The 24980-nt window shown below is 37.2% G+C and overlaps 2 protein-coding genes across 4 annotated transcripts; one reads left to right on the top strand and one right to left on the bottom strand.

The window, feature by feature from the left end:
- Positions 1 to 969: 969 nt before the first annotated feature.
- supt20 (SPT20 homolog, SAGA complex component) lies at positions 970 to 20236 on the top strand. Of its 3 annotated transcripts, none has more exons than XM_028466547.1 (24): positions 970 to 1043; positions 1443 to 1525; positions 1723 to 1758; positions 1857 to 1982; positions 3508 to 3634; positions 3727 to 3830; positions 4497 to 4613; positions 4717 to 4770; positions 4854 to 4993; positions 5087 to 5243; positions 7209 to 7265; positions 7354 to 7431; positions 8613 to 8782; positions 8868 to 8900; positions 9660 to 9768; positions 9840 to 9945; positions 11854 to 12009; positions 12396 to 12708; positions 12790 to 12905; positions 13058 to 13113; positions 14147 to 14254; positions 15018 to 15108; positions 15676 to 15764; positions 19389 to 20236. In XM_028466547.1, exons 2-24 carry the CDS (start codon positions 1523 to 1525, stop codon positions 19533 to 19535), a joined length of 2493 nt encoding a protein of 830 aa, XP_028322348.1. In that variant the 5' UTR covers positions 970 to 1043; positions 1443 to 1522; the 3' UTR covers positions 19536 to 20236. The 3 variants fall into 3 exon arrangements, with proteins under 3 accessions (XP_028322348.1, XP_028322349.1, XP_028322350.1); XM_028466548.1 differs by having other exon boundaries at positions 12793 to 12905; positions 19389 to 19535; XM_028466549.1 differs by lacking the exon at positions 15676 to 15764 and having other exon boundaries at positions 971 to 1043.
- On the bottom strand, positions 20230 to 24772 carry exosc8 (exosome component 8). The gene is made up of 11 exons (XM_028466550.1): positions 24723 to 24772; positions 24255 to 24291; positions 24100 to 24163; positions 23942 to 24015; positions 23831 to 23876; positions 22984 to 23089; positions 22871 to 22916; positions 22698 to 22794; positions 21886 to 22006; positions 21699 to 21805; positions 20230 to 20446 (listed from the first exon to the last, which is right to left on the bottom strand). Exons 1-11 carry the CDS (start codon positions 24737 to 24739, stop codon positions 20328 to 20330), a joined length of 834 nt encoding a protein of 277 aa, XP_028322351.1. The 5' UTR covers positions 24740 to 24772; the 3' UTR covers positions 20230 to 20327.
- Between the last annotated feature and the right edge of the window lie 208 nt (positions 24773 to 24980).

The following is a 24980-nucleotide window of genomic DNA, read 5'->3' as shown; positions in this document are numbered from 1 at the left end:
TATGGCAAGAAAAAGTGATAAAAATATTTTAAAATATGGCAAGTTTGGTGTAGTTTCATAAAAAGGGTCAAAATAAGCAAAAATGTGCTCAAATTGTTCAAAAACTATTCTTAGTTTTTTGAAGGCATCTGACGACCCCCTCCCAGTGTCTCGCGACCCCAAATGGGGGCCTCACCCCAAATTTTGAGAACCCCTGCATTACAGGATGCAACAAAAACAAACATTTCTCTATATGTTAAAATTAAAAATGAAATACTTTCAAGTTCTCTGATGGAGGATTTATCTTTTTCTCGATGATTTCATCTGCTGGCCTGTGGCATCCAGGTGAGACAGAAACTGTTGTCCTGCTTCACCCTCTACCGTGAAAATGTGGTATTTCAGGCTCCAAGGTGCATAGAGCACAGTAAAGCTGTTACATGATTCATTTTTAAAGTTACAGGTGATGCAAAGCATTTAATAAAAATAAAAAAATAAATGTTTTAATGACAAACAAAGCTCTTTGGCACCCTTCTTTTAAGTTTTTTTTTTTTTTTTTTTTTTTTTTAATTATTTTATTTTCTTAGGTGAGGTAATATAAATCCTAGTGAGTAATTGGTTAATTGAAATAATCAGCAGTTATTACCTAGGCAGCTAAAAGAAACATGTTGCATTATCTTATTTTTCAGAATATGGATTTTGTCTTGAGGGTATGCATGTAAAGGTGACTAACTTAATAACAAACAACAACACAAGTTTTAGATAAGTTTATCGCCTTCCAAATATCAATATAAAACAAAATTATAAGAAATATTATTCGAAAGTATTTATAGTATTAAATCGGAAATGTAATATAATCATTTTTGTAGCGAAATATTGTTTTCATTGATGAAGAGTGCCCGATGAAGCTCCGCCCACTACCGCCCAAACCGGAAGTTTAGCTGTTGTTGTCACACTGGAAGAAAATGGCTGCCGCTCTGACTTTTTTTCAATGAAGCTTCTGATATTTCAATTTCATTTCGTTTTCTTGCATCAAATCTACATTCGGCCGCTATGCAACACAGAAGGCAAGTGAATACAAGTGATAGATATCTATGTCGTTCCGCTGGACTGTGGTTGGGATGACGTACGGTCGATAGCGTAGTTCCGAACTTAGCGGCTACGGCCGCACTCTGAACGGGCTAGCATGCTAATGTTAGCCTCCGTTAGCTTGAGCGGCCAGAGAGCATCGAGCTTGTTGCTGCTCACCTGACCTACCTCAGCCTGAAACATAACTGGGCTCTGATATATACACAGATGATCTGTTGTAAGACTACGTGTAAATTAATAGCTCGTGTTTAAACTTGTTGAATTAAACACGTTTCCTCTTTAGTGTGTGTTTACAGTAATCTGTGGAAGAAACACGCTTGTTTGGCATCAGTTACATAATGGGTTAACGTCTTGTTCGTGTTGTGATCTGACTACAGGGTGTGAATGGTCGCGTTAGGAAGGTGACAGGCTGAAAGAACAGCTTCATCTTCCGTCACCTGCCTCACGGTGGACCACGATGGTAAGACTATTATTTTATCCAGATCATTTATTTACACTTAATGTTACATAAACACACACTGATGGGTTAAATTTGACCCAAAATAAAATCAGTGTATCTGTATTCAGTCTTATTAGTTAATATAATCTTACTATCTGTCAACATTTGAAGTTATTTTACAACTGATTTAATACATGTTTTCTTTATTCTATGTATAGCAACAAGTTTTGGAATATGCATTGGACCGAGCCGAGGTAAGAAGCCATTCTATCACTTCTGTGTGTGTTTGAAGAATAACTGTTTAAAAATCTACAAACTTGTTCTAAATACATGGCATGACTTATTTTTTCAGTACATTGTTGAAAGTGCTCGACAACGACCAGCTAAAAGAAGAGTATCGTCAGGTGGAAGAAAGAGTTTGTACCAGAAGCTCTATGATCTGTACATTGAGGAATGTGAGAAGGAGCCCGAGTTAAAGGTTTGTGTGATGCTCACGTATAATTGGATATAAATCAAGGTGTAAAATAAATATTGATGTCAAGACAAATTGTCTTTTCAGAAAGAAAAAAAAAACAGCCAGAGGAAATGATATTGACATGAATTACTCACTATCAACATAATCTGTCTTGCATTAAGTTAACCCTTAATTTTCCTGCGCTCATTAAAACACATTTAATCTAATGTGCAGTAATAATTTCACGACACAAAACTAATAAGAAAGATAGAAACATGACTTCCACGGGCAGGGATGTTGTCTAAGAGGCCAAGAATAACATCAGGACACCAGTTGAGAAACTGAACTCTGTGTCAATGTGATGGTTAATGCGACTGTCTTCGCTGATTGTCATTTAAAGCAGTACGAAACCTCATCATCATGAGGTTCTCTTTGCTGTTGATTGGCCTTTACTCAACAATGGGTTACTGATATTTATTATTACAGGGTGTGAATGTGTCCTCAATCATTTTTCAGCCCTTTCCTTTATAAGATTCTCATTCCTGTTTGACAAAGATCACTTGTTTTGATAATTTGCTGCTTGTCACACCTCCTCCAGTGCCCATTGGTCAGCTGCAGGGGTGTTGCATAGTGCAGTATATAGGGTTGGAAATCTTTAGGTACTTTATCATACATTTTCACAGAATTTCTTTGTTTCTCATTGTAACCGATAATAAATTGCTGTTTTAAAAAACATAGCATTTGCGTTCAGACATGAGACAAATTGACATTTTTGACCATTTATTGAAGCAGCAAAGGATAACTCTATGATGTTCAGTTAGAACTCCATGGTGAAGTGACATATTAGCAGCATCCTTGCTGTAATATTTACAATGCAATAAATAAATAAACAAAAAGGGTGTTCTAAATTATCAACACTACCGGTCAAAAGTTTGAGAACACCCTAATTTTTCCAGTTATTTATTACAGTTCAAGCCGTGTAAGTCCAATGAATAGCTTGAAATGGTACAAAGGTAAGTACTGAAAAGCCAGAGGTAAAAATGTTTGGTTACCCAAAAGTGAAAAATTATGTACATTCCAGAATTATACAAATAGGCTTTTTCAGGGAACACAAAGTGGGTTAACAATTTAAAGCTGTTCTGCACCATTGAAGGTTGAATTAGCCATGAAAGCTGGTGCTACTGTTTCATAAACAGTAGGTGTTCCAACTTTTCTTTTTTTCTTTTCACAGACAAGCATATAAAATAATGTTAAATATGTAGCGTACATCTTGCGCAATAAACTTGCGCATGGCGTTTTTATTACAACATTACCTAAGTTGGCTGAAATAAAAATAGTGGATACTAAAAACTAGATCCTGCTGTAGTTTTGTAATTAGGCTTTTTGATCATACTTTGTCATGCAATGTTATTTAATAAATAAGATAACGTAGCTCTTATTTGTTCAGTTAATTGCACTGGTATTAAACTGAAGTATTTGTTGACAAGCCTATAGTGATGTGTTGTCAAACCTGTAAATTAATTGTGTCATCTTTGTTTTGACCCTAAAGAATTTAAGAAGAAATGTGAATCTACTGGAAAAGCTGGTGTCTCAGGAGTCAATATCGTGTCTGGTTGTCAACCTGTACCCCGGTAATGAAGGCTACTCTTTAATGCTCAGGGGGAAAAATGGATCTGGTAAGATATTTAAACTATTGAATATTTTTCAATACTTGATATAGGATGTTGAGTCATCGCTCTAATGCTGGTGTTGAAATAATGCTTTACAGATTCTGAAACAATTCGCCTGCCATACGAGGAGAAGGAGCTGCTGGAGTACCTGGATGCCGAAGAACTGCCTCCTGTTTTGGTGGATCTGTTGGAAAAATCACAGGTGTGTTGATTTAATTTGTAATAAGGTAGTAATAAAATAGTGAACATGTTGTTATTATATATAGCGTCCACTTTTAGTCACTTGCGTTGTGATTCTTTAAAATTTAAAGGTTAATCTGTGAGTGTGTGTGAAAAAGTCGATATAAATACAATAAATAACACAGATTTTTACAACACATCTGGGGAAGACTGACAGTTGACAGTCGAAACATGTCAGGAGATCAAAATACATTTCCTGAAAAACGTGTATGTATGAATTAAAAGAAGACAAAATGAACTTGTTGGAATTATTACGCTAAAGTCAAGGACACATTACGGCAGACGCCTCTGTGTAAATGAAACCTTAACATATTATAAAAAGAAGAAGACAAAATGACCTTGCTGGAATTATTACACGGAAGTTAGTGACTAGGTCACATCAAGGTGATCAGCAGATGCCTCTGTAGAAGACTGCCAGTCGAGAGTCGAAACATGTCAGGACATCAAAGTAAATTTCCTGAAAATACTGTCTTTAATAAAGAAAACTTTAATGCATTATTTAAAAAGAAGACAACATAAACTTGCTGGAATTTAAAATGCGTTAATTATTTTGTGGGGCATGTAAAACTTTCAGTTATTTAAATTTAAAGTATTGACCTTGAATTCCTCTCCAATATGCCTGTTTCAGGTGAACATCTTCCACTGTGGCTGTGTAGTCGTAGAGGTGAGAGACTACAGGCAATCTAGTAACACTAAGATCCCCACTTACAAGAGCAGACACGTTTTACTCCGGCCGACCATGCAGGTAACATTTCTTCAGTGAAATGCGAAGAAGCTCTGGGCTTTATGAACAGAATGAGTAAGCATTGTCAATGGTTGATGGATGATTGTCTTTTTATTACCTGCAGACTCTAATTTGTGATGTACATGCCATGACCAGTGACCATCACAAGTGGACACAGGTAAAGAAAACGGATTTTACTGTTTTGTTTTGTTTTTTTGTTAATGTTTCATTCCATTTAATAATTTCATCCTTTTGTTTTAGGATGACAAACTACAGCTGGAGAGTCAGTTGATTTTGGCCACAGCTGAACCTCTGTGCCTGGACCCCTCCATTTCTGTTACTTGCACATCTAATCGCCTTCTCTACAACAAACAGAAAATGAACACACGCTCCATGAAACGGTACCAAGAAGGTTTCCCCGCTCTATGGAAAACATTATAATTGAAAAGTCTTGGTAAATGTAATCACCTGTAATCTTGTGCTTTGCACTGTAGGTGTTTTAAGAGGCATTCTCGAGCTGCACTTAATCGGCAGCAGGAGCTGTCCCAACTGCCAATACCTCCTCAGCTACGGCTCTACGACTACCTACAGAGGAGGAAAGAGAGGAAGCCAGCTCCTGTCATTGACCTGAAGATCTCAAAGATCGGAAACGTTAGTAATCAAACTCAGCATCATGCTGCTGCCATGCACAGATTTTATGTCATACCCAACCCTGACTGTAGGACTGTACGGGTACAGAAAGAAGACAAAGTTGGATACAGTGCTAATTTCAGCGACTAGGTTTCTTCGTCTAAATTTTTTTAGGTTGCATTAACTAGACTAAAATTAATACATGTTAACAAAAACTATATCAGAATACATTTTATATTTTTTCATTGAGAGATAAAAATGAAACTATTATTTTGTCACATGGGACGAAATCCAATCAGAACTTGTGTAAACATGTGGTTTTACACATTGATCACATCAGATCTGTCTGTGTTTATTTACAAACAATAATACCATCAAATATCAGGTTAAAATTGAATCTTTCTAAAATACATAAAGTCTTAAAGCTGGGGTATGTAGAATCGTGAGGTGCTCCACGCTCCCCCCTCGCCTTCTGAACAAAACTATTGCGTGCACGCTTACACTGTGGAACTCTTTGTAACTTTTTTCTCCATAGAGACTAGTGACAAATGTTGGAACTTCATCTTGTCCTATTGGAAAGTTTTCTGATGTTTTAGAGACATGAAAGCATGTATCATTTGCTGCTGTGACAACAGTAAGAGGTTCAGAGTCACAGCTGCTCCTCAAACACAAGCAGCCGATCTCAGCTGATCAGAGCAGTCACACTCTGTCCACACTGCAGACAAATTTGGTCTGTTCTTTCCACTTTAGGTAATCACTCGCAGTTCGTCGCACATACACCGACTCCGCGGACAGCGTTCCTCCTGAACACGTTTGTGCCTTTATTCTGTTGCTCCTCCACCTCGGTCTTCCTTTTTCCTCTTGCTTTGCCGTGCAACCGCTGTGCCAAAAGCCGCATTAGAGACTTCAGCTGGAATATAATGCCATGAGACTGTCCCTACTCTCAGATCCAGAACGCACGTCGACTTTTGATGAGCAGCCAATATTAACGCTTAAAACAGCACATGGATCGCCCTGTTGGTAGAAAAATCTCTGATTGGCTGAAGTCCAGCATCACGGTGCTGTATTTCTAAAGGTCAGTTACAGAGCCAGGAGAAGGAGAAGAGATTCACTGTCCACTCAGAACACTTTGGATTACAATATGCAATACAATATAATAAGATGATTATGGATTTTTGACCAAATAAAACAAAAAAAACTTACATACCCCAGCTTTAAGCTTAATATTTTAGTCGACTGAAATCCCAATGTAATTTTGTAGTTTTTTGTTTTTTTAATTAATCAAAATATTTTTTTACCCAAATTCATCCAAAGAACAAACAAAACACCAAAGAAAAGACAATTGATTTCAGTGATTTCAGCAAAAAGTCACTTGTATAACTTTGGTTTTCTCGCCCTCATCCAATCATGTAATTTAGTTGACTAAAACTAGACAATAACTGAAATAGCCCTGAATTGATGACTATATTTTGACTAAAACTACATTGTATTATAGTCAATAACAACTATGACTAAATCAAAAATTGCTGTCAAAATGAATGCTGGAAAACCTTTTCCATGGAGAAGTAATTCTCCACTGTTTTTGTTCATTAAACCACAGACTGTTCCTATGTACAAGTCACTGCTGTGGAAAGTTTGTATCATTAGTGCTGAATAGCTATTACATTAGCACGCCCAACCATGAAAACATTTATTAAGACTGTCTGAAAATACAGGGTTTTTTGTGTTAGTAATTGTTTTTTCCTAGATTTAAAAAAAAAAAAAACAAACAGATCGCTCAGATTTTGTCCATTCAGATTTATGAAAAAAATGACACAATTTTTTCTTTTATTATTTTTTTACATTTGTTTTTTATTGTGTGTATTTCAAAGTGTGAAATGTCATTTTATGTGAATTTTACCCTCAGAAAATCCTTACTTTCTTTCTTCATTTCTTTCTTGTGGTTGATTTCTGCTGTTGACCTCCTGGATTTTCCATCTGCTGCAGTGTGTCGACATGTGGAAGCAGAGCAACTGCCAGCTAACTGTACCTAAGGAAATTGATGTGAGTAGCTTGTGTTTGTTTTTTAACACCGTGGCTCCTAAAGTGTAAAACAAAAACAATCCTAAATCTGTCTCTGTTTTTGCTTCAGGTGGAAAAATATGCTGTAGTTGAGAAATCCCTGCAGTTGGAAGACTCTCAGCCCACAACTGTGATTTGGCCTGCTGAAGTAAGTCGAGCTGCCAAAGCATTGCATGGTCGGGAATAAAATAAATCAGCGCAGCACCATCCATTGGTTTGATAAAGTTTTTCTGTAAACGTGAAATATTTTACTGACTTCTCGCTGAAATGTTAAAGTCTTACACCTGCTTCTGTTATTCTGAAATTAATGCATGACATTATTGCTGATTCCCTCAACAAAATATGCAAATTTATTTGATGTACTTCCACCAGTACAACTCAATATTTGGGAAGTTCTTTCAGATGAAGGGCCATAACGTAGCCTAAAGACTCACCTTTTTACAAAGGCCTTTTTATATGGATCATTGTTTTTGGTTTGATACTGTTTTGCTAGTTATGTTCATTGTAGGTCTTAAGCTTTCTTTGCAGCACTTTGAGATTCATTTAATGTAAAATGCAATACAAATAACAATTATTGTTGTTATTATTATTATTATTATTCTTATTTCTTTAAGCTCTTGATGTTTCAAAGCAAAGGCAGATGTAGAATTTATAGGATTTTAACACCGAATAAATAATTAAATTTGTTAAATGGTAAATTAAATAATCAGCAAATAAATAAATTAGTCACAAATAAAGTCAGATTAATCAGAGCTGTTTTAATCATGTTTTTAAAGAAGAGAAAAAAGAAGTTCACTGTTCACATGACATATCATTTACTTTGATGTTTTTAACATAAAAAGGAAATTAAAGGGACATGTATTCCCATTAATAGGACACCCCATTTTTTAATGTAAAATCACGAAGAAATGCTCAATTCAGATCTAATATAGATGAAACTCTGTAGGGTAATTAAGAAACAAAGCTGACATAACTGAGTCAAATTTAATAAAGATTGGTCAATAATGAAATAAGATTTTGTTAAATTTCACCAATTTTGAGAGATAAGAATTTTTTATTTTTTTTTTACTAATTGGGATCCCCCCCAAAAAATGTGATGGAATCTTCCAAATCTGTTAAATATTTTTAAAGTAGTCCTGCTAACAGACAAATAAATTGGTAATAAAATAGGTAATAAAGTAATAAATACAATATCAATGCATGCAATGTTTAATGCAAGGTTCAATCAGGTCATCAATCAATTGTTTATTGTCATTGTCAGGTTGTGTTAACCATTTGACTCAACCTGACTGCTGATTTAATACTTCTTTGTTTTCTTGTCGTTCTCAGGAAGTGATCGATGACTACACGTTTGAGTGTGAAGTGGGGGGGCAAGCGCAGAGGACGAAGGTGTCCATCTTCCAGTCAATGGGAGACCCGCTGGTGTACGGCAAAATCTACTGTGCTAAAGAACCAAAAACAGAGGACGACAGCGCGGACCTAAAGCTCATCCACCCGCCGTAAGCCCAGTCACAGACCGATGCAAGTTTACAATCCTAGCGACTCTGAATATACAATGACTCATCATTTCTGTCTCATTCACAGTTTTCTCATAGGGTCAAAGATAGATGCAGACAGGTGAGTCATATTAATGATTTTTGTTCTCAATTGAATTCTGTCAAACAATGGCTGTGTTTGAAATGGCATACTAATGTACTACTAATACTAAGTCTGACATCAGAATGAGTATGTAGTGCGTTCACATTAGATAGTATGACAAGATTGAGTATGCGAGAAATACCCGGATGTATACTGTATCGGGACATTTTTTAAGTATGTACGGTGGGCACACTAGTCATACTCAACCACCTCATGATGCATTGCAAGTGTAATGTAAAATCGTGCTGGGATGAGCCTCAAGCTTAAAATCAAACATCCACTTTTCAAAACAAAAGCATCTCTTCTTGTCTTCCATTAGTTTTTTAACGCTTTTGTAAATAGGGCTCTTGTTTTGAAGTTCAGTGGAAGTTTTGTCAGTACCACAATGGCGGGTCTCCGAAAATCTGAAATGAATTGTTTATTCGAGTTTTATGAATCAAATGAGCACATGTTGATATTCTACTTGGTCACTTTCTCACTTAAAATATTTTCAGAACTTTCAAAGGTAGAGAATCAACAGAAGTTTTTGTCATGGGTTAGAAATGCATCTTGGGAAACTTCAAAGTATACTTAAGTGGGAATGATCACCATCCTAATCATAGTTAATTTATAGTAGATGGTATTTACTCATTGAGTTTGTAGTGCATAGTACAGAGTGTTGCCATTTCGAACACAACCAAAGATTCAAGGCTGTGAAATTTTATATATTGAATAAGAATATTTTTTGTTAAATTATAGGTTTCTCACTCAATATAAAGGAGTGTATGAAAGAGACGTGAAATGTGAAGTCAGAATGTCCCATAACTCAGGCAGTGTTGCGCAGCCCCCCTCCCCCAGCAAAGACGAGGTAAGCACTGGTGGAAGATCCCTTTGAAATCAGTTGAAGTTCCAGGTTTTCAGTTTAAAATGTGATTACAGGGTGATGGTATTTCTTCACTGGTTCAAACATCTGTGCTGGGAAAAGGTGTGAAGAACCGACCTTCACCTATCAAACTGCCATCGGGATCCGGCAGCAGCTCCTCAGGTATGTACAGTATGCTACGCTAATAAAAAGGAGCATTAGGCTACGCTCGCACTGCAAGCATTAATGCTCAATTTTGCTCAACTTTACATCATCATTTAAAATGGGCCTGCATCAGATTCCAGTGTGAACTGTTTGCTGCTACGAAGTGACCCACATGCACATTTTTGCGTTTGTCTCTAAGTTTTTGTGCAGTGGGAGCCGGAGAATACATGAGCAGGTGCAAAGGAAGACGAGGAAAGAGGGAGACAAATATTTTTGCTTTTTGCGGTACTGATTTGCTTTTGACCCTCTGGGGCCTACGGATGCGCCGGCACGTCCTGATCACATGATCATTTTAAAGAGCCAATAACGGCAAAGCGCAGCATTTTTGGAATGCTGTTTCAACCAATTTCAAAAGTGCGGTTTTCAAACTACAAACCTAAATTAAAATATTAGGCCAAATAAAATTGGAAATATGAGGAAAAATGTGCTTGTGTTTTTCCATGACATTTTCTTGCACGCTGTGTGCATGAAGACTGGCGAGGAGCTCTTCTAAAATGAGGCGAAAGTGCTGTGGAGCAACAAAAAAAAAACAACGCTGAAACGTGACACCGTCCAATCAAAATTTCACATATAGCGGCGATTTTGTTGCCAGGCAAAAGGTAAAGAAAGAGAAACGGAGACAGAGAAAGCGACAGTGAGTTGAGAGAATAGCGATTATTACTGTGATTTGACTGTTTAGTTAGTGTGTAGTGAGTGAGATTAGAGTGTAGTGTAGTGTCAAGTATTGGTTTATTGTTTTATATCAACACAATGAGGCACAAATAATTTGTCTTTTCCTGCATTTGTGATTCATATGTTTTTGTAAATAGTTGTACAAAATCACCTGAGACATTGCTTCCATTTCTCTGTAAATAGCTATATATAACTGTTTTGTTTGATTCATCTGTATATACGTTTCTGAAATATATAGTTTAGATTTGCTATACAAGCAATAAAAATTATTTGTTAAAAATGTTGGTGACTTTTATAATGAAAAAAATCTAACTTTTTCCCTCTCAAATTTGAGTTTTTATAGTGGTTTTAGATCCACTGTGTTAATACAGTATGCCATATTAAAGAAAATACTTCAGTCACAATTGTGAGGTTCTTCTGAAAAAAATTATTCCAAACAAGGTAAGGTTTATGGATTTCCTTATATGAAATATAAAGGTAAAATCAAACGCAATGGAAAAAAGCAAAAATGCCTTAGGCCCCACAGGGATAAACACAGACCAGTTATGGTATGAACCTTCAAGCTTTGACCCCAACCCAACAGAGCAAAACTGAACCTGACTGGCATTCAGATATTTATATCTGAGTCCCACCCAAAACCCACAGTTAAAACCTATTTTTTTTCTCATACAAATAACATAATTACATTTGTTTTAGTGGTGATCCCACTTTTATTGACAAACAACTGTTAATTTACACATCAGATCAGCGTACGGGGCAACAAGCGAACGTCAAACACAAACGGGCGCAGTGCACGCAAGAGACCCAGTGGCTCTATTACATTATCCAGTTGTCAAAGCTAAGGATAATCCATGTTGTTGTGCAGGAAAAGGAATGTATGAACAGTGGATGCTTCAAGCCTGTCCCATGTTCCCCTGCAGCATTGAAGGCTGCGCTCACTGCGTCATCGTAATAAACGTGCATCAAATCCGCTTTGGCCGTTCATACTGAGGTCACATTAAAAAAATCTGATCTGTATTGGATTTTAGGACCACATATAAAAGTGACCTGGGTCGCAGTTGAAAAAATTGGAATTGTGCTGTTCAGACTGTCTTTAACAGATCAGATAGAGGCTACATATGGGAAAAAAGATCAGATTTGGGTCGTGTGAACGTAGCCTTAGTGTGATTTAAGTATGTTGTTTCTATTTTCCAGGTAATCCATATAATTCACAAACCACCAGTAGTCTACTTAAGTGTCCTACGCCCCCTCCAGCAAAAAGCCAGTCTCTGAACAGGAAGCACTCATTGGAGCTGGGTCAGGGGGGCCTGCTGTCACCTGCCTCTCTTTCACCAATGGGCTCCACACAGAGTGAGTATTCAAGGCTGAGCCAGAGGCCTCTTTGGATGGCTTGATTTCATCAATCACTTGTGAAAAGTGAGCTCAACTGGAAAGTCTTAAGCTTTTTGTGCAGATCCCAAGATGTGCAGATGTGGAATGTCTTTTGATAACTGAAATACAATTTGCTCTTAACAAGAGCCCAGAACTGACAGAATATGAACATGTAAAGCTGCAGGGACGTTGATGCGTAGCATTGCATCACTACTGGCAGTTTTCAGTGCAGTAACTTAATGCAAAGCAGCTGCTGAACAGATTGATCAGTTTACACACATCACTACCTCAAACTGCTCAGTGTTTTATCTTATCCATGTTGCTCTTTTTTAAATTCATTTTTTTGTTTTTGTTTTCCTCCTCAGGATCGGGGACCCCCAAGCCTTCCACACCCACTCCCACGAACACGCCATGCTCGACCCCACACCCCCTGGACTCCCTCTCCGCGCCGCTCTCGTTAACTCCGACCCCCTCAGACTCGCCCTTGCTACAGAGCCAATCACAGCCCACCCTTCTCACACCTTTCGCCCAGCAGCAGCTGGCTCTGAGCCAACCCCTCCCTGTCATGACCATCCCCCTCCCCACCATGGGCACGTCCATTACCACGGGGACCACGTCGTCGCAGGTCATGGCCAATCCAGCAGGGCTGAATTTCATAAATGTGGTCAGCTCAGTCTGGTAATGAAAGCACGTCCTTTAGCACGTTGCTAATTGCTATTTATTGTCACTGTTTTTGATCGTTTTACTCTGTTTGTTTAGCAGCCCTCAGACTTTGATGAGTAGCTCCAGCACTATGCTGGGACCAGGCCTAAACCTCAGTGGGATCCTGCCCCCAGGAGGCTTGATGCCAACCATGCAGCCTACAGCCCAGACTGGTAAGATACCTCACTCCCATAAAGCTCTTCACGTGACTGCTTTCATCACAGATTTAACTAATGAGTTTAGAAATGAATGATCCCTTATTTAATGTAACTTTTTTTTAATTATTTCTAACTTTAGCTTTGTTTTTTTGTCTCATTTTTTTCAGGAAGTCCTTTTGGTTTGAACAGTAGTACTGGTTTGAGACCACTGAACCTTTTACAGGTAAGACTTTTGACCAGTGACTGTCACACAATAAGAAGCATGCTCTTGCTTTTTATTGGACTCATACCTGTGTTACTACAGGGTGTGCATTGCCATGAATATGATACGATTCACGATTTGAATGTCACGATATGATATATTCTGATACTAAACGATACGATATGTCCCAATATCAATTACAAATTTCACCTTTACAAATACAAAATGATAATAAAAATACAATTTATTTCATTTTTATTTGAACTTCTGAGAACAAGTAAATGTTAACTAACTGTACCAGTGGTGTTTATCAAACTGTCAAATTACATTTTTCAAAAAAGTTAAGCTTTTGCTTCTGCAACAGATTCTGATTCTGTTAAATTTAAAAAAAAAAAAAAGTAACCACATACATCTATAAAATTGCCCAATATGTTTAATGATAATAAAGTGCAATCAACTTCCAAGCTAAAACGTATTGAGGAGTGAGATAGTCTGATGTGGTTCACTGACACCTAGTGACCGGGCGTTGATGTGATTTGCATATTTTAGCGCAATGAAATAGTTATTTTTGTTAAAGATCATGATCTTAAAAAATCAATTTTGACAATTTTTGGATCGATGCAAGAATCGCGCAGTGAAATATTGCGATATATCAGGGTTAGGGTTAGCATTAACCCAGAATCAATTTTTTTTCTTGCACGCTTGTATATTACCACACCTGGCAACTAATTCCCCCACCCCTTGGTGTGTAAGCAGTGTGAACACTCTTGTGTGTAAGTGTTGCAGTGCCACAGATTCATCCATGTGTGTAGTATATGTGAAGCCCTGGCTCAGACTTTACAGGTTTAACATTGAGCTTAGCTGCGGGATTAGCTGAAGGTGTATCTGATAATCTTCCTGCCATGACAATCTGCTTGTGTCATTTCCTTTGGAGTCCTTTAGTGATACTGTTTTAGATGCATTGTTAACTTTCCCTCTCTCCCCCCCTTTGTGTTACTCCCCTACTTTTCATCTCCTTTGTTTGTTTGTTTGTTTGTTTGTTTTACTGCTGCAGATCCCCACTGGTCCTCTCATCTTTAACCCTCTGCAGCAGCAGCAGCTGTCTCAGTTCTCCCCACAGAGTCAGTCTGCAACCTCTAGTCCTCAACAGCAGGGGGAGATGGTGAGACACGTGACACACAAACGTACATGCACAGCCATGCTTTACATTCATTCTTATTTTAGTCATGTTTATTATGGTTGGGGTCCTCATACAGTACTGCGCAGGTGTGAGAAAGTGTTTATAATGTAAGTTAATAGTAGTTAAAGTTTTCTTGTAGAGTCGCTACACACAATGTGAGAAAACAAACCAATCAAATCAAACCAAAAGCATTTTTTTTGTTTTTGTTTTATTTCCTCAAAGTCAGTAGATTATAATCAGCTGTAAAACCAACTGATTCTATTGATTTTTCTGATTTTCACATGCACTGAAACAGCTAGAGCAGGGGATTCCGTCATTTTTCGGGTCGTGACCTCATTTTTACATCACAAATATCTGGTGTCTCCTGAGAATTTTTTTTCTTTAAAATTACTGATTGTTTGTTTTACTGTGTTACAAATACAGAATAGCCAGTTCAGATATTGTTATACTGGATTATGTTTGAACTAGAGTTATATTTGAGAAAGTGAAAGTATAGAAAACTTTTGTTTCAGATTGTGTGTGGTAAAGAATAAAAATTAATTAATGACAATTTAGATTTATTTTAATTCATTAATATTATGTAATCCAAAGTAAAAAAATAAATAAATATATATATATATATATATATATATATATATTTATTGGCATATGTGAAATCAGAGCAAAAATGTACACTTACATGAAAACCCATGAGTCACTCTTAAAACCTGGAAAAAATCAAGTTATTCTGACTTTTTGTTTTTAGAGCGATCAGGGATGCGATCAAAGTTTAGGGAACCAGCAAACGGCGGTTATCAACCTTGGGGTGGGAGGCTTTATGTCTCCACAGGCAGCAGGTATGTGCCACACAAACACACCATCGCATTGTTTACTCCTTAAATCATCTGAAAGGTTTTGGGGTTTTTAGTGGGTTTTTTCCAAATCCATGATACAATGATACTTTCTAGTCCTAATAAATGAGAAATATGATTGTATCTGTGATTGTAATTACTTAACAGCATTGTCATAATGAAGTTAGACTTTGTTCCTGACAGTGGAGCATGTAACTACTGACAGGAGAGACTCAACCTCCCCTTCTTCTCTGCTACACTTTTTTCTTTTTTCTCTATTGTTTTCCCCTGTGCACTCTGTTCTGATGATCTTATTTTCCATAATTCCTTTGTAAAACTCCTGCACCTGATCACTATCTGCACTTTTCTGTTAATTTTCCTTTTTATGACCTCACTCTGAAACACTTAAAACCTCCTCCTGCTTCACTCCAATGTTCCCTATTATTCCTCCTGTGCATTCCTGCTCCTCATTCTTTGCTTCTATCCTCTCCTCTTCCCTCCCTCTCCTCATCTCGCCATCACATCCTTTCCTTCCATTTTTCCCCTCCCTCTCTCCCCCCCTCCTCCCCTTAGTGCTGTCCCAGTTGGGCTGTGGGCTGGATGGGTCTGGGCCCCCGCTGCCTTCTCCAAGGCTTCAGCAGCAGCACCAGCCACAGATCCAAGTAATACAGCAACATTAACGTTCATATACACACACAGGTGTTAAGAGACACAAACTGAGACCAGATCTGTGAAGTGTGCAGCGTTTGGAGACATGTTGACTATTACCAGAGGAAGCTACAAATGATCAGAATTACCACAAAAAAGGCTTGAGCAGAGTCGTTATTAAAAATTTTAAAAAAAAAAGGTCACCTATTGAGTTATTTTATGGTGTCAGCTTTTGCAAGCTTACATTTTACTCTCTTTGCTTTTTGCTTTTGTTTGCTGTACAGATCAATTTTAATATTATTATAGAATATTATAACAGTATGCACATTTGTTTCTGAGTGTTTTAGATTCTAGGTTCCCACAATGGGGTACACAAATTGTCATGGGGATACATGAATAAAGATTAAAAACAGCATGACAACAGTGGAAAATAGAAAATAAATCATCCAGCAGACACATTGGACTTGGTGAGACTACCCTCGAGTGGTGACAGTGAAAAAATGTTATGAAAAAAGTGCAAATATGACAAGAGCTACATTGCTTTCCACTAGCCAAACATGCCGTCAAGACCTTGAGGCCTTTTGCCGTCACGTACTTGTGTGAAAGTTGATTTTTGGGTGATACTAAAACCTGGAAACATTTCGGAGACATACCGGAGTAAATTCTGCATTCACAGACTGTAATATCACCAAGTTTATCATTGTTGGAGCTACTATCTTTACCAGGGAGCAAATATCTCTTCCTGGTTATTGTTTTCCAGGTTTATTGGGCTTTATTTACCTTGCTATGGAAACCAGCTGTATTTTTATTAATTGTTTATTTTCAGTTATTCTTATTTAAAAGGTTACCTCCTTCAGATGTAGCCTATGTACTGTATATGTTCATAACAGGAACTATGCATAATAATAAAAGCATATTTATAAACTTGTAAATATACAGTCGGAACAAATTGCTGGTAAATAAAGCCAGATTAAACTCTGGAAAACAATAACAGGGAATAAATATTTGCTCCCTGGTAAAGATAGTAGATCTAATAACTGGTACATTGATCAACTTGGTGATATTACAGTCTGTGAATACAGTACAAGGCAGAATTTACTCTGTCTACGGTAGCCTATGTTTCCGGGTTTTAGTATCTCCATCAAAACAAAATCCAGAACAAGACGTTCCGTGGAGAACGATTTGAGACTCAGACTCTTTCAAATTCAGCCAAACATTGTAGAGTGGTGTGTATCCTTTCAACCTCACGCTTCTCATTAAAGTTCTCCTAAGTTGTATTTCACAGTTTCATATTGATGAAAAGGATTGTTTTTCACTGAAAATGCCAGTAGGCTAATTAAATAAAATAAATAAGACATTGTATCATGTCCTTAGAGATTATTATTCATTTTTTAATTGTATATTATTCCTCAAAAGGATAGGTAGAATTCAGAGACAAATTTCCCTGTAGGGTTACATTGTATATTATGACATTACATTATTATTTTTTTTTAGGTGTGCAGGAGTACAGGACTGTGAAAAGTTGGGGAACTACTGGTTTAGATCTTTATTGTTTGTCCACCAGTGTTTTGTTGTATATCCTGAGCATTTACTCCATCTTGTGTTACGTTAATGTAATTGCGAGTTTATTCAAACGAAACGCAAAGTGGTAGAAAAAGAAAAGCCGCATTAAAGCTCCTGGCAGCAATACTGGCAACAGCAAACACACAGCACTAAGCAATGAGTTGCTCTCTTTAAGGCAGCGGTGATGGATTGTAAGCATGAAGCAAAGCCAGTTTTTGTTTTTTGGTTTTTTTTTTTTGTTTGTTGCTGAAGCCTCTGTGGAGCAGAAAGCACGGTCGCTGAGCTGCATGTGTGTTGTTGTCAGATTACGGGCAGTTTTCTGTGTGGTCAAACGTTCCTGGTGCTGCTTGGCTGTTTCCCACCTCCCCCTCCCCCCCACATGCTCTCACCTGCCCCCCCCCCTCCGCCCCCACCTTCCTCTCTCTGCATCTCATTAATCTCTCTGCTGCATTTCCTTACCCAAACTTCTTGTGTGTGGTATGAAGCAGGCTTCAGTGCAGCTTCACTAACCCATAAGCATTTTAATGTAGGGTGACCTTGACCATATTTTGATTTTCAAAAAAGAGGACACTTGGGCCGACCTCGGCATAATCAAAGTACTCAACGTTTTCTACACTATAATAGATAAATAAGTTTGTATTGTCCATAAGGTTTAGAAATGTATTTCTCTCTTTATATCAAAGATATAAAGATATACATTTTTATTATGCATTATAACAGTCTGTCTTTAAATATTCTCATATAAACCTTTTTAAAATCTCTCAATCATTGAAATAATGAGAAACATTTCCTCCTAGAAATTAAAATTACAACACAAAAATACCTTAAGGCTTACAGAACATTAAATAATTATTAAATATTTATTTTAATAATAATTTTATAAAGAGTTTGGGTTTACTGTGGGAATCTACCAAGGCAACAGAATGCCACCCAACAACCAGATGAAATGGAATGTGAATGTGAAAATATGTTTTGATTAAAATAAAGTTCTAAATATAAAAAAAAAATAATAATTATTAAATATGCATTTCAATAATTAACTGTGACCTTAACTTCCTATAGGATACGTTTATCTGAGCCTCCATAGAGGTTTTATCATCCTGGAGGGTTCATTAAATTCACCGGTAATTGGGTTTCATTTAGTCTTTCTCTTCTCTCTGCTGTGTGTCTGTCAATTTTCGTCAAAACATAGCGGGATTTTTAGTTATTTTGTAACGTGTCAGTTAAATTACTATAATGACATGATACTGGCTGTAAAGAGCAACTATAGCTTTCAGGAATTTCTCCGACAGAGCAAATATTAGCTGAGTTACTGTCTATTAAATCAACGTGTTCCCCGAGATGCGTTCAGGGTCCCTGGGAAACCCACAGAGGTGGCAAAAGTACTTGTCCTCAGAACTCAAGTAAAAGTATAGATACTTGAATGAAAAATGTCTCTGGTAAAAGTATTGAAGTTGCTCCCTTACTTGAGTAAAAGTTAAAAAAAAAAAAAAAGTACATACTACTAAATGTACTTCAGTAAAAAGTAAAACAAATGTCCTTTCAATAATAAGACAGGGTTTTAAAACCAGCAAATTCCATATATTTAATTTTTTTAAGAACTTGTAGAATACTGGTACATGGAAACAAGTTAATTTAGTACTCATCATGAATAACATTTTTAAATAAAATGTTTCAAGAAAAAGAAGTGAAAATTTGTTTTAAAAAAGTAAGGAGTAAAAGTAAAAAGTTGGCAAAAAAAAAATACTGGTACTCAAGGAAAGTACAGATACCAGAAAAACGACTTAAGTACAATAACGAAGTATTTGTATTTGCACCTCTAGAAACCCAGACATTTTCATCCATTTATAAAATCCGGCCGGACAAAATGTAAAAAGGGTAAATTAAGTACCCTACTTTAATGCCGACGTTATTGGCAGAATCACTATATCATTCCATATCACTGATATTAAGGGAACCTAATTAAGCTTGGTTTCACAGATTTTTACCGATTTCTTTGAGGTTGACCAACAGCTTCTTCGCTGCATTTTATTTTGAAACGCTCTAATTTGAGTTCCTCTCTTTTTGCGGTGCAGTTGCAATTCTTGCAGCACCAAATGCAGCAGCAGCAAATGGCTATGGGAGCAGCAGCTCCTCAGGGGGGAGCGCCACGACAACATACCGCCAGCCAAGCAAGAAGTAAGAGGAAGAGGAGCATGCCACAGCCCCTCCCCAAAACATGATGGACTCAATCCACACTCAGACTCCTCCCTGCGCCATAAGGGCATAAATGATCAATACTGTGCTCTTTTTTTGCCTCACTGTGGAGACTACAGACTTTTTTCTAACTGACAAATTTGTAACAGTTTTGGAAAAAACTCAAGAGCTGTGTCTGCCATAGAAGGTGGAGATTTTTATAACACGGAGCTTTGAACTTTGATGATTCGTGAGCTCGTGGGCTTTCCTAATGCACAACCATCTTTCAGATAAGACATTTTTTCTTGAAGCCCAGTGGATTGAAGAGGATCAAAAGCGAACCCTCAGGAGTCCTCGCCAGGCCGCCGGATCCTCCCGCCTCCGCTTGGCTGACCCCGGTAGAAACTGCCCTTTAAGCACGCCCCCCCCCCGCCCCTCGCCGAGCTTAGCGACACCAAATCCTCCACATAACCAGTCGATGTGAACATGTAAATGTGATCTTGGAGCAGTGCCTGGGGGCAGCTCTCTACCTCTCAGTCTGTTTAGCAGTCCAGGCACAGGACTCAAGACATGGACTCAAGATCGTAAATGCAAGATGGTGTTTAGCGGCTTTTGTACAGCACATTTTGGAAAATTTTAATTAGTCAAGGAGCTGTGAGCATATTCTTATGAGACATCACCTGAGTGTATGCGAGTGTGTGAGATATTTCTGGACACTGAAAAAATAATTTTTTTAAGCAGTCTTTGTCATCAGTTTTATTGTTATAAAAAAAGAATATATATTGACAGTGGAAAATACAGCTTTTAGATAAAAAAAAAAAAAAGCAGTCTTCGTGTCTTTATTCAGCCGACTTCACGCTGTGTAGGACTTTGTCGATGAGTTTCTGGATCTCTTTCTGTCGTGCTGTTGCGCGGCTGATGCATTCCTGCAGCTTCTCTCCAGACAGCGACGTCCCTCCTGAGACATTAGGAAAATACTTTTTACACAACTCTAAACTAGTACTTTTACCAGAAAGCAGTTACTGCAGTTATAACGTCTGTACTGCTATTTCTAAATTCAAAAATACTGAACTGTTTTTACAATATATAGAATTGGCCAAAATACCAGATTTTTGTGATTTGTCAATATAATACCACTAAAGGGAAAAACTAACTTGAGCTCCCAATCATCTAAAATTATGTAGTGCACATTATTTTGGACTGGAGATGTGGCTCTAATGTTTCAATCTCAATTCATCCTCTATATTAGTGATTTTCAACCTTGGGATTGTGACCTCAAATGGGGTCAAATGGAATTTAAATAGGGTCGCCTGAAAATCGCACAGTAAATTAACCCACTGTGGGATCAATAAAGTTATCTATCTAAATTTTGAGTAATTGATCAAATTAATTACTGATTTACACTTTTTTAATTATTTTTCAATTCAAAACACACAATCCTGAACAACTATATTTTATACTTTTACTTTGTCAAATATAAATCTAGTTTAAATAAAATTCACTATAAAGAAAAAGATCAAAATAAAATAAAATCTGAGCTGGTGTATCTTGTTACTTTGTTGTCACATAGTTTCAAAAAACAGAAAAAAACTAATAAAAATGAATTCTATAAAAAAAAAAAAAAATCTTTGGGTTCACCAGAAACTTGTGATATCAAAATGGGGTCACGATCCAAAAAAGCTTGGAAACCACTGCTCTACGTCATTACTTTTCATCATCTATGACATCCTGAATAAGCCAAAAATCTGTTGCATTAATGGAATTCCAACTCCTTAACTAGTCTAATAACCCATTAACTTCTATACAGAGGTGTTTGAATTAATTCAAAATTAAATTAAAAAAATATTTATAATAATCTTATTGGCTAGTGCTCATTTGTACTTCTAAACATAGACTCTTAAAGAGCCTTCAGGCTTCCTTTAAAAGACTAAAGATGAATTCCCCTTTTTTTATTACATTAACTTAAAACTCCTTTCAAAATCCACAACTAGCAAAAAATAAATAACCTGAAAAACATCAATGAAACCTGATTTTCAAGAGAGCTGTGATGCATCTTTCCTTTTTCACAAACACTAAAGACCAAACATTACAGAAAGGGTGAATAGAATAGATTGGGCTCAGTTCCCTCTACTTGCTGCAGCGTTAACAATGAACCAGTGAGAAACACAACTTAAACAAAGACAGTCAAACCTCCACAGGCTTTTCCTGACCTGGTTTGTGAGCGGAGCAGAGTCGGCCCTCCTCATCCGTCACCACCGTGAGCTGTGCAGTCGACAGAATCTCCTCCTCAGCGGTGGGGTCGACTATCAGTATGGAGCTGCACCAGGAGGAAGGTCGAGATGATCAAATGTGTATGAACACAAACTTTTAGTCTCCGGCTGGACAAAATCGACTTACTCATCAAATACGCTAAAAGAGGATCCTACTGGATGTTTCTGAATGGTGAGCCCATGTTTCTTTTCTAGTTTGACTTCTGGAGCAGATGTTTCTTTGTTGATGGTGACCTCTGGGAGCTGTGCTGTACGAGGAAACCAACTGATTAAAAACAATCGATCTTTTCTACAGTCATGGATGAAAGTACTGGCACTGTTGGAATTTTTCGAGAAAATACACCATTACTCCCAGAAATAGTTGTAATTACAAATGTTTTTTGAATGCATGTGTTTATTACCTTTATGTGCATTGAAAAAAACACAAAAAAGCAGAAGGAAAAGATGTTTATCCACCATTCTAACTATCCTGCATTGCATTCTTTCATCCCCGTCCAGGGAGATTAGCCACGGTTCAATGGGTTATAAACTTATTGATGATATTACAGTGGAGAAAGGAACCTGAATATCTCTGGAGTTGGTCTTGTAACCTTGAGATTGTTCATATTTTTCCACAATTTAGCTTCTTAAGTCCTCAGACAGTTCTTGACTCTTATTTCTCTTTTTAATTTTGTGTAAAATTATGTACATTTTGGCTATTTTCTTCTGCTTTTTGTGCTTTTTCAATGTACATAAAGGAGATGCGCACATTTTCTGGAAGAATTCCAGGAATGCCAAAACTTTATTAAGTTGCGGATTACTGGAGGCAATTAGTTTAATCCCAATCGCACAACAATCATACAAAAGCCACTTTAAGAGACCCTAACTAACCCAACAAACCAAAGATGTTTTCAGGAGTAAAGAAAGATTATCATACAACCACACAGACTTCATACGTACTGTTCTTCAGGGCAGCCATTAACGCAATGATACAAGCATCCAAAATGTTCCCGTCATAGTCGAGACACATCATGTCACAGTAGAGCACCCAGCAGAGCTGAAAGCAGAACAAGCCGGAATTATTAACGTGTACTGCAGCATTCGCAACCATTACACACACACTTCTCACACACCTTTCCTCTGTCGATGCACAAGTCCTCCGCTCTGATCACCTCAGAGCTGCAACAACAAAAGAAACAACTCAGGAAAAGTAACAAGAACGAACACAGCACGAAGATGGCCGCACCTCTCAATGATGTCGGCCATGAACTGACTGGCAGCCTGAGCCTGCTCACTGGGTGGTCCCGACCTGAACCGAGAGGAGCAGAGGGGCGGCAGGTCCACGTTGGGCACTAGCAGAGGAGGAAAATATAAGTCTATCACAGGGCAGAATCTTTTTGTACATTAGAATCTGAATCTGTTAATTCACTTTAGCCTGTTCCGTAAGGGTGTAAGAAAAAAATCAATTTGGCGATATATTGCAATATTTCACCGCACGATTATCCCAAAAAATGCCCAAATTGATTTTTTTAATCAGTTTTTTAAAAAAAAAGAAAACATTGGATTTTAATTGCGCTAACATGCATTGCATTTAAACGCCCGGTCACTACTTGTCAGTGAATCACGTCAGACCTTGTTAAACTACCTCACTACTCAATGCATTTTAGCTTAAAAGTTCGTTGCACTTTATTTAAAATATTTATATAAAAATATACTGGGCACTTTTACAGATGTATATGGTTACTTTTTTAAAAAAAAAAAAAAAAAAACAATAATAATAATTTAACAGAATCAGAATCTATTGTAGAAGCAAAAGTTCAACTTTTTTGAAAAATGTAATTTGAGAGCTTGATAGACATGCCACTTGTTTTTTATATTGGTAGTTGAATTGAAAGTTAGTTACAATTCACTTGTTCTCACAAGTTAAAAAAATAATAAATTGCTCATGCCATTTTGTACTAGTTAAGGTGAAATTTGTAATTATTGATATGACGATGTATATATCGTATTGAGATGTATTGTGAATCGTATCGTGTGATTCATGGCAATGCACACCCCCTAATGTTCAGTAACTCTGGTATAATTCAACTTACCGATATAACCTTTATCAGGCGACTCCACTGTAGGGTTCGCAAGCTCCTGTAAATAAAGACGAGTGTGTCAAACATCGTTATCATTATTTCTGGACATTTTAAAGCGCTTACCGCTTTGATTCCACAGATAATTGTCGTGTTTCCGATCTTCACCAGAGCAGAACCGTCTGCTGTGGATATGGACCCTGAAGGAGGCAGTGGAAAGCAATAAACATACTGGACTAAAAAGAGCATGTTAGCGCAGTAAGCTTGAAGATGTGCCTGCTCACCTATGTTTAATGTTGTCGTTCTGAACTCAGACAGATCTCGTCCATCAGGTCGACAGTTTTCTTTCTGCAAGGAAACATTTGAAAATTAATTTAACAACAGATTCCAGTCATGATTTGAACATATTTGAGTCAATTTGTTTATAATTATGTCTGACCAGAAAGCTCCTGTGATACTCCAAAGGCTCAGCGGTCCTATAGGAACACACAGGGATAAACTTAGCGCAAAAAGGCCCAACCAGGGACAGGAGTTGTAAATTAGCATTAGCTACACACACTATGTGCATCACACCAGCTGCAAACTTATTTTCTATCTATGTAAAATTGCATTGTCCCTTTCAAATAAATAAACATAAACTATAAGAACACGGATATTAAATTAAACACGTATGCCAACAGAGAGAAAAGATGCCTGCTGTGCAAGTAGCATGTTTATATAATGACAGTAATAATGAATGGATTTAAACAGCGCTGTTTAGGAGAAATAACGAGTAACCGTGTCCTCTACTTGATTAAATAAACGATGTCAATAACAATATCAAATATTGTCCGATTAATACATTTATCGAGTACGTACTGACAAATCAAAATAAATATTTAAATAAAGACATGTTTTTCATTCCTACTTGAAGCCAGCCGCCATGATGTTTTGATCACCCACGTGGGTCTGGAGAAAGTACGGTGGCCGGAAGGGCCTTTTTTTCCCCCTTTTTTTTTTATAACAGGATAGGTTTTTTTAGGCTTTGAATTTGACGGCGTTTTCAGCCAGACAGATACAGAAGTATTGTTTACTTAATTGAATCAAATATTAAATAAAACAAGTCACATTTTTAACTGAACTGTACGGTATATTGATGTAATTGTGACTGTTGACCGGTAGGTGT

The sequence above is a fragment of the Gouania willdenowi genome, chromosome 14, assembly GCF_900634775.1.
Source record: "Gouania willdenowi chromosome 14, fGouWil2.1, whole genome shotgun sequence".
Taxonomy (NCBI): domain Eukaryota; kingdom Metazoa; phylum Chordata; class Actinopteri; order Blenniiformes; family Gobiesocidae; genus Gouania; species Gouania willdenowi.
This window is presented reverse-complemented; position numbering and strand designations above follow the sequence as displayed.

Excerpts from the sequence above, each read along its gene's own strand:
- exosc8 (XM_028466550.1), bottom strand. Across the intron at positions 22,795-22,870 it reads TGTGCATCGACAGAGGAAAG|CTCTGCTGGGTGCTCTACTG; the intron begins GTGTGTGAGAAG and ends TTCTGCTTTCAG. Across the intron at positions 20,447-21,698 it reads CTGCTCCGCTCACAAACCAG|GAGGGACGTCGCTGTCTGGA; the intron begins GTCAGGAAAAGC and ends CTAATGTCTCAG.
- supt20 (XM_028466547.1), top strand. Across the intron at positions 3,635-3,726 it reads CAGGGGGAAAAATGGATCTG|ATTCTGAAACAATTCGCCTG; the intron begins GTAAGATATTTA and ends AATGCTTTACAG. Across the intron at positions 8,901-9,659 it reads TCAAAGATAGATGCAGACAG|GTTTCTCACTCAATATAAAG; the intron begins GTGAGTCATATT and ends GTTAAATTATAG.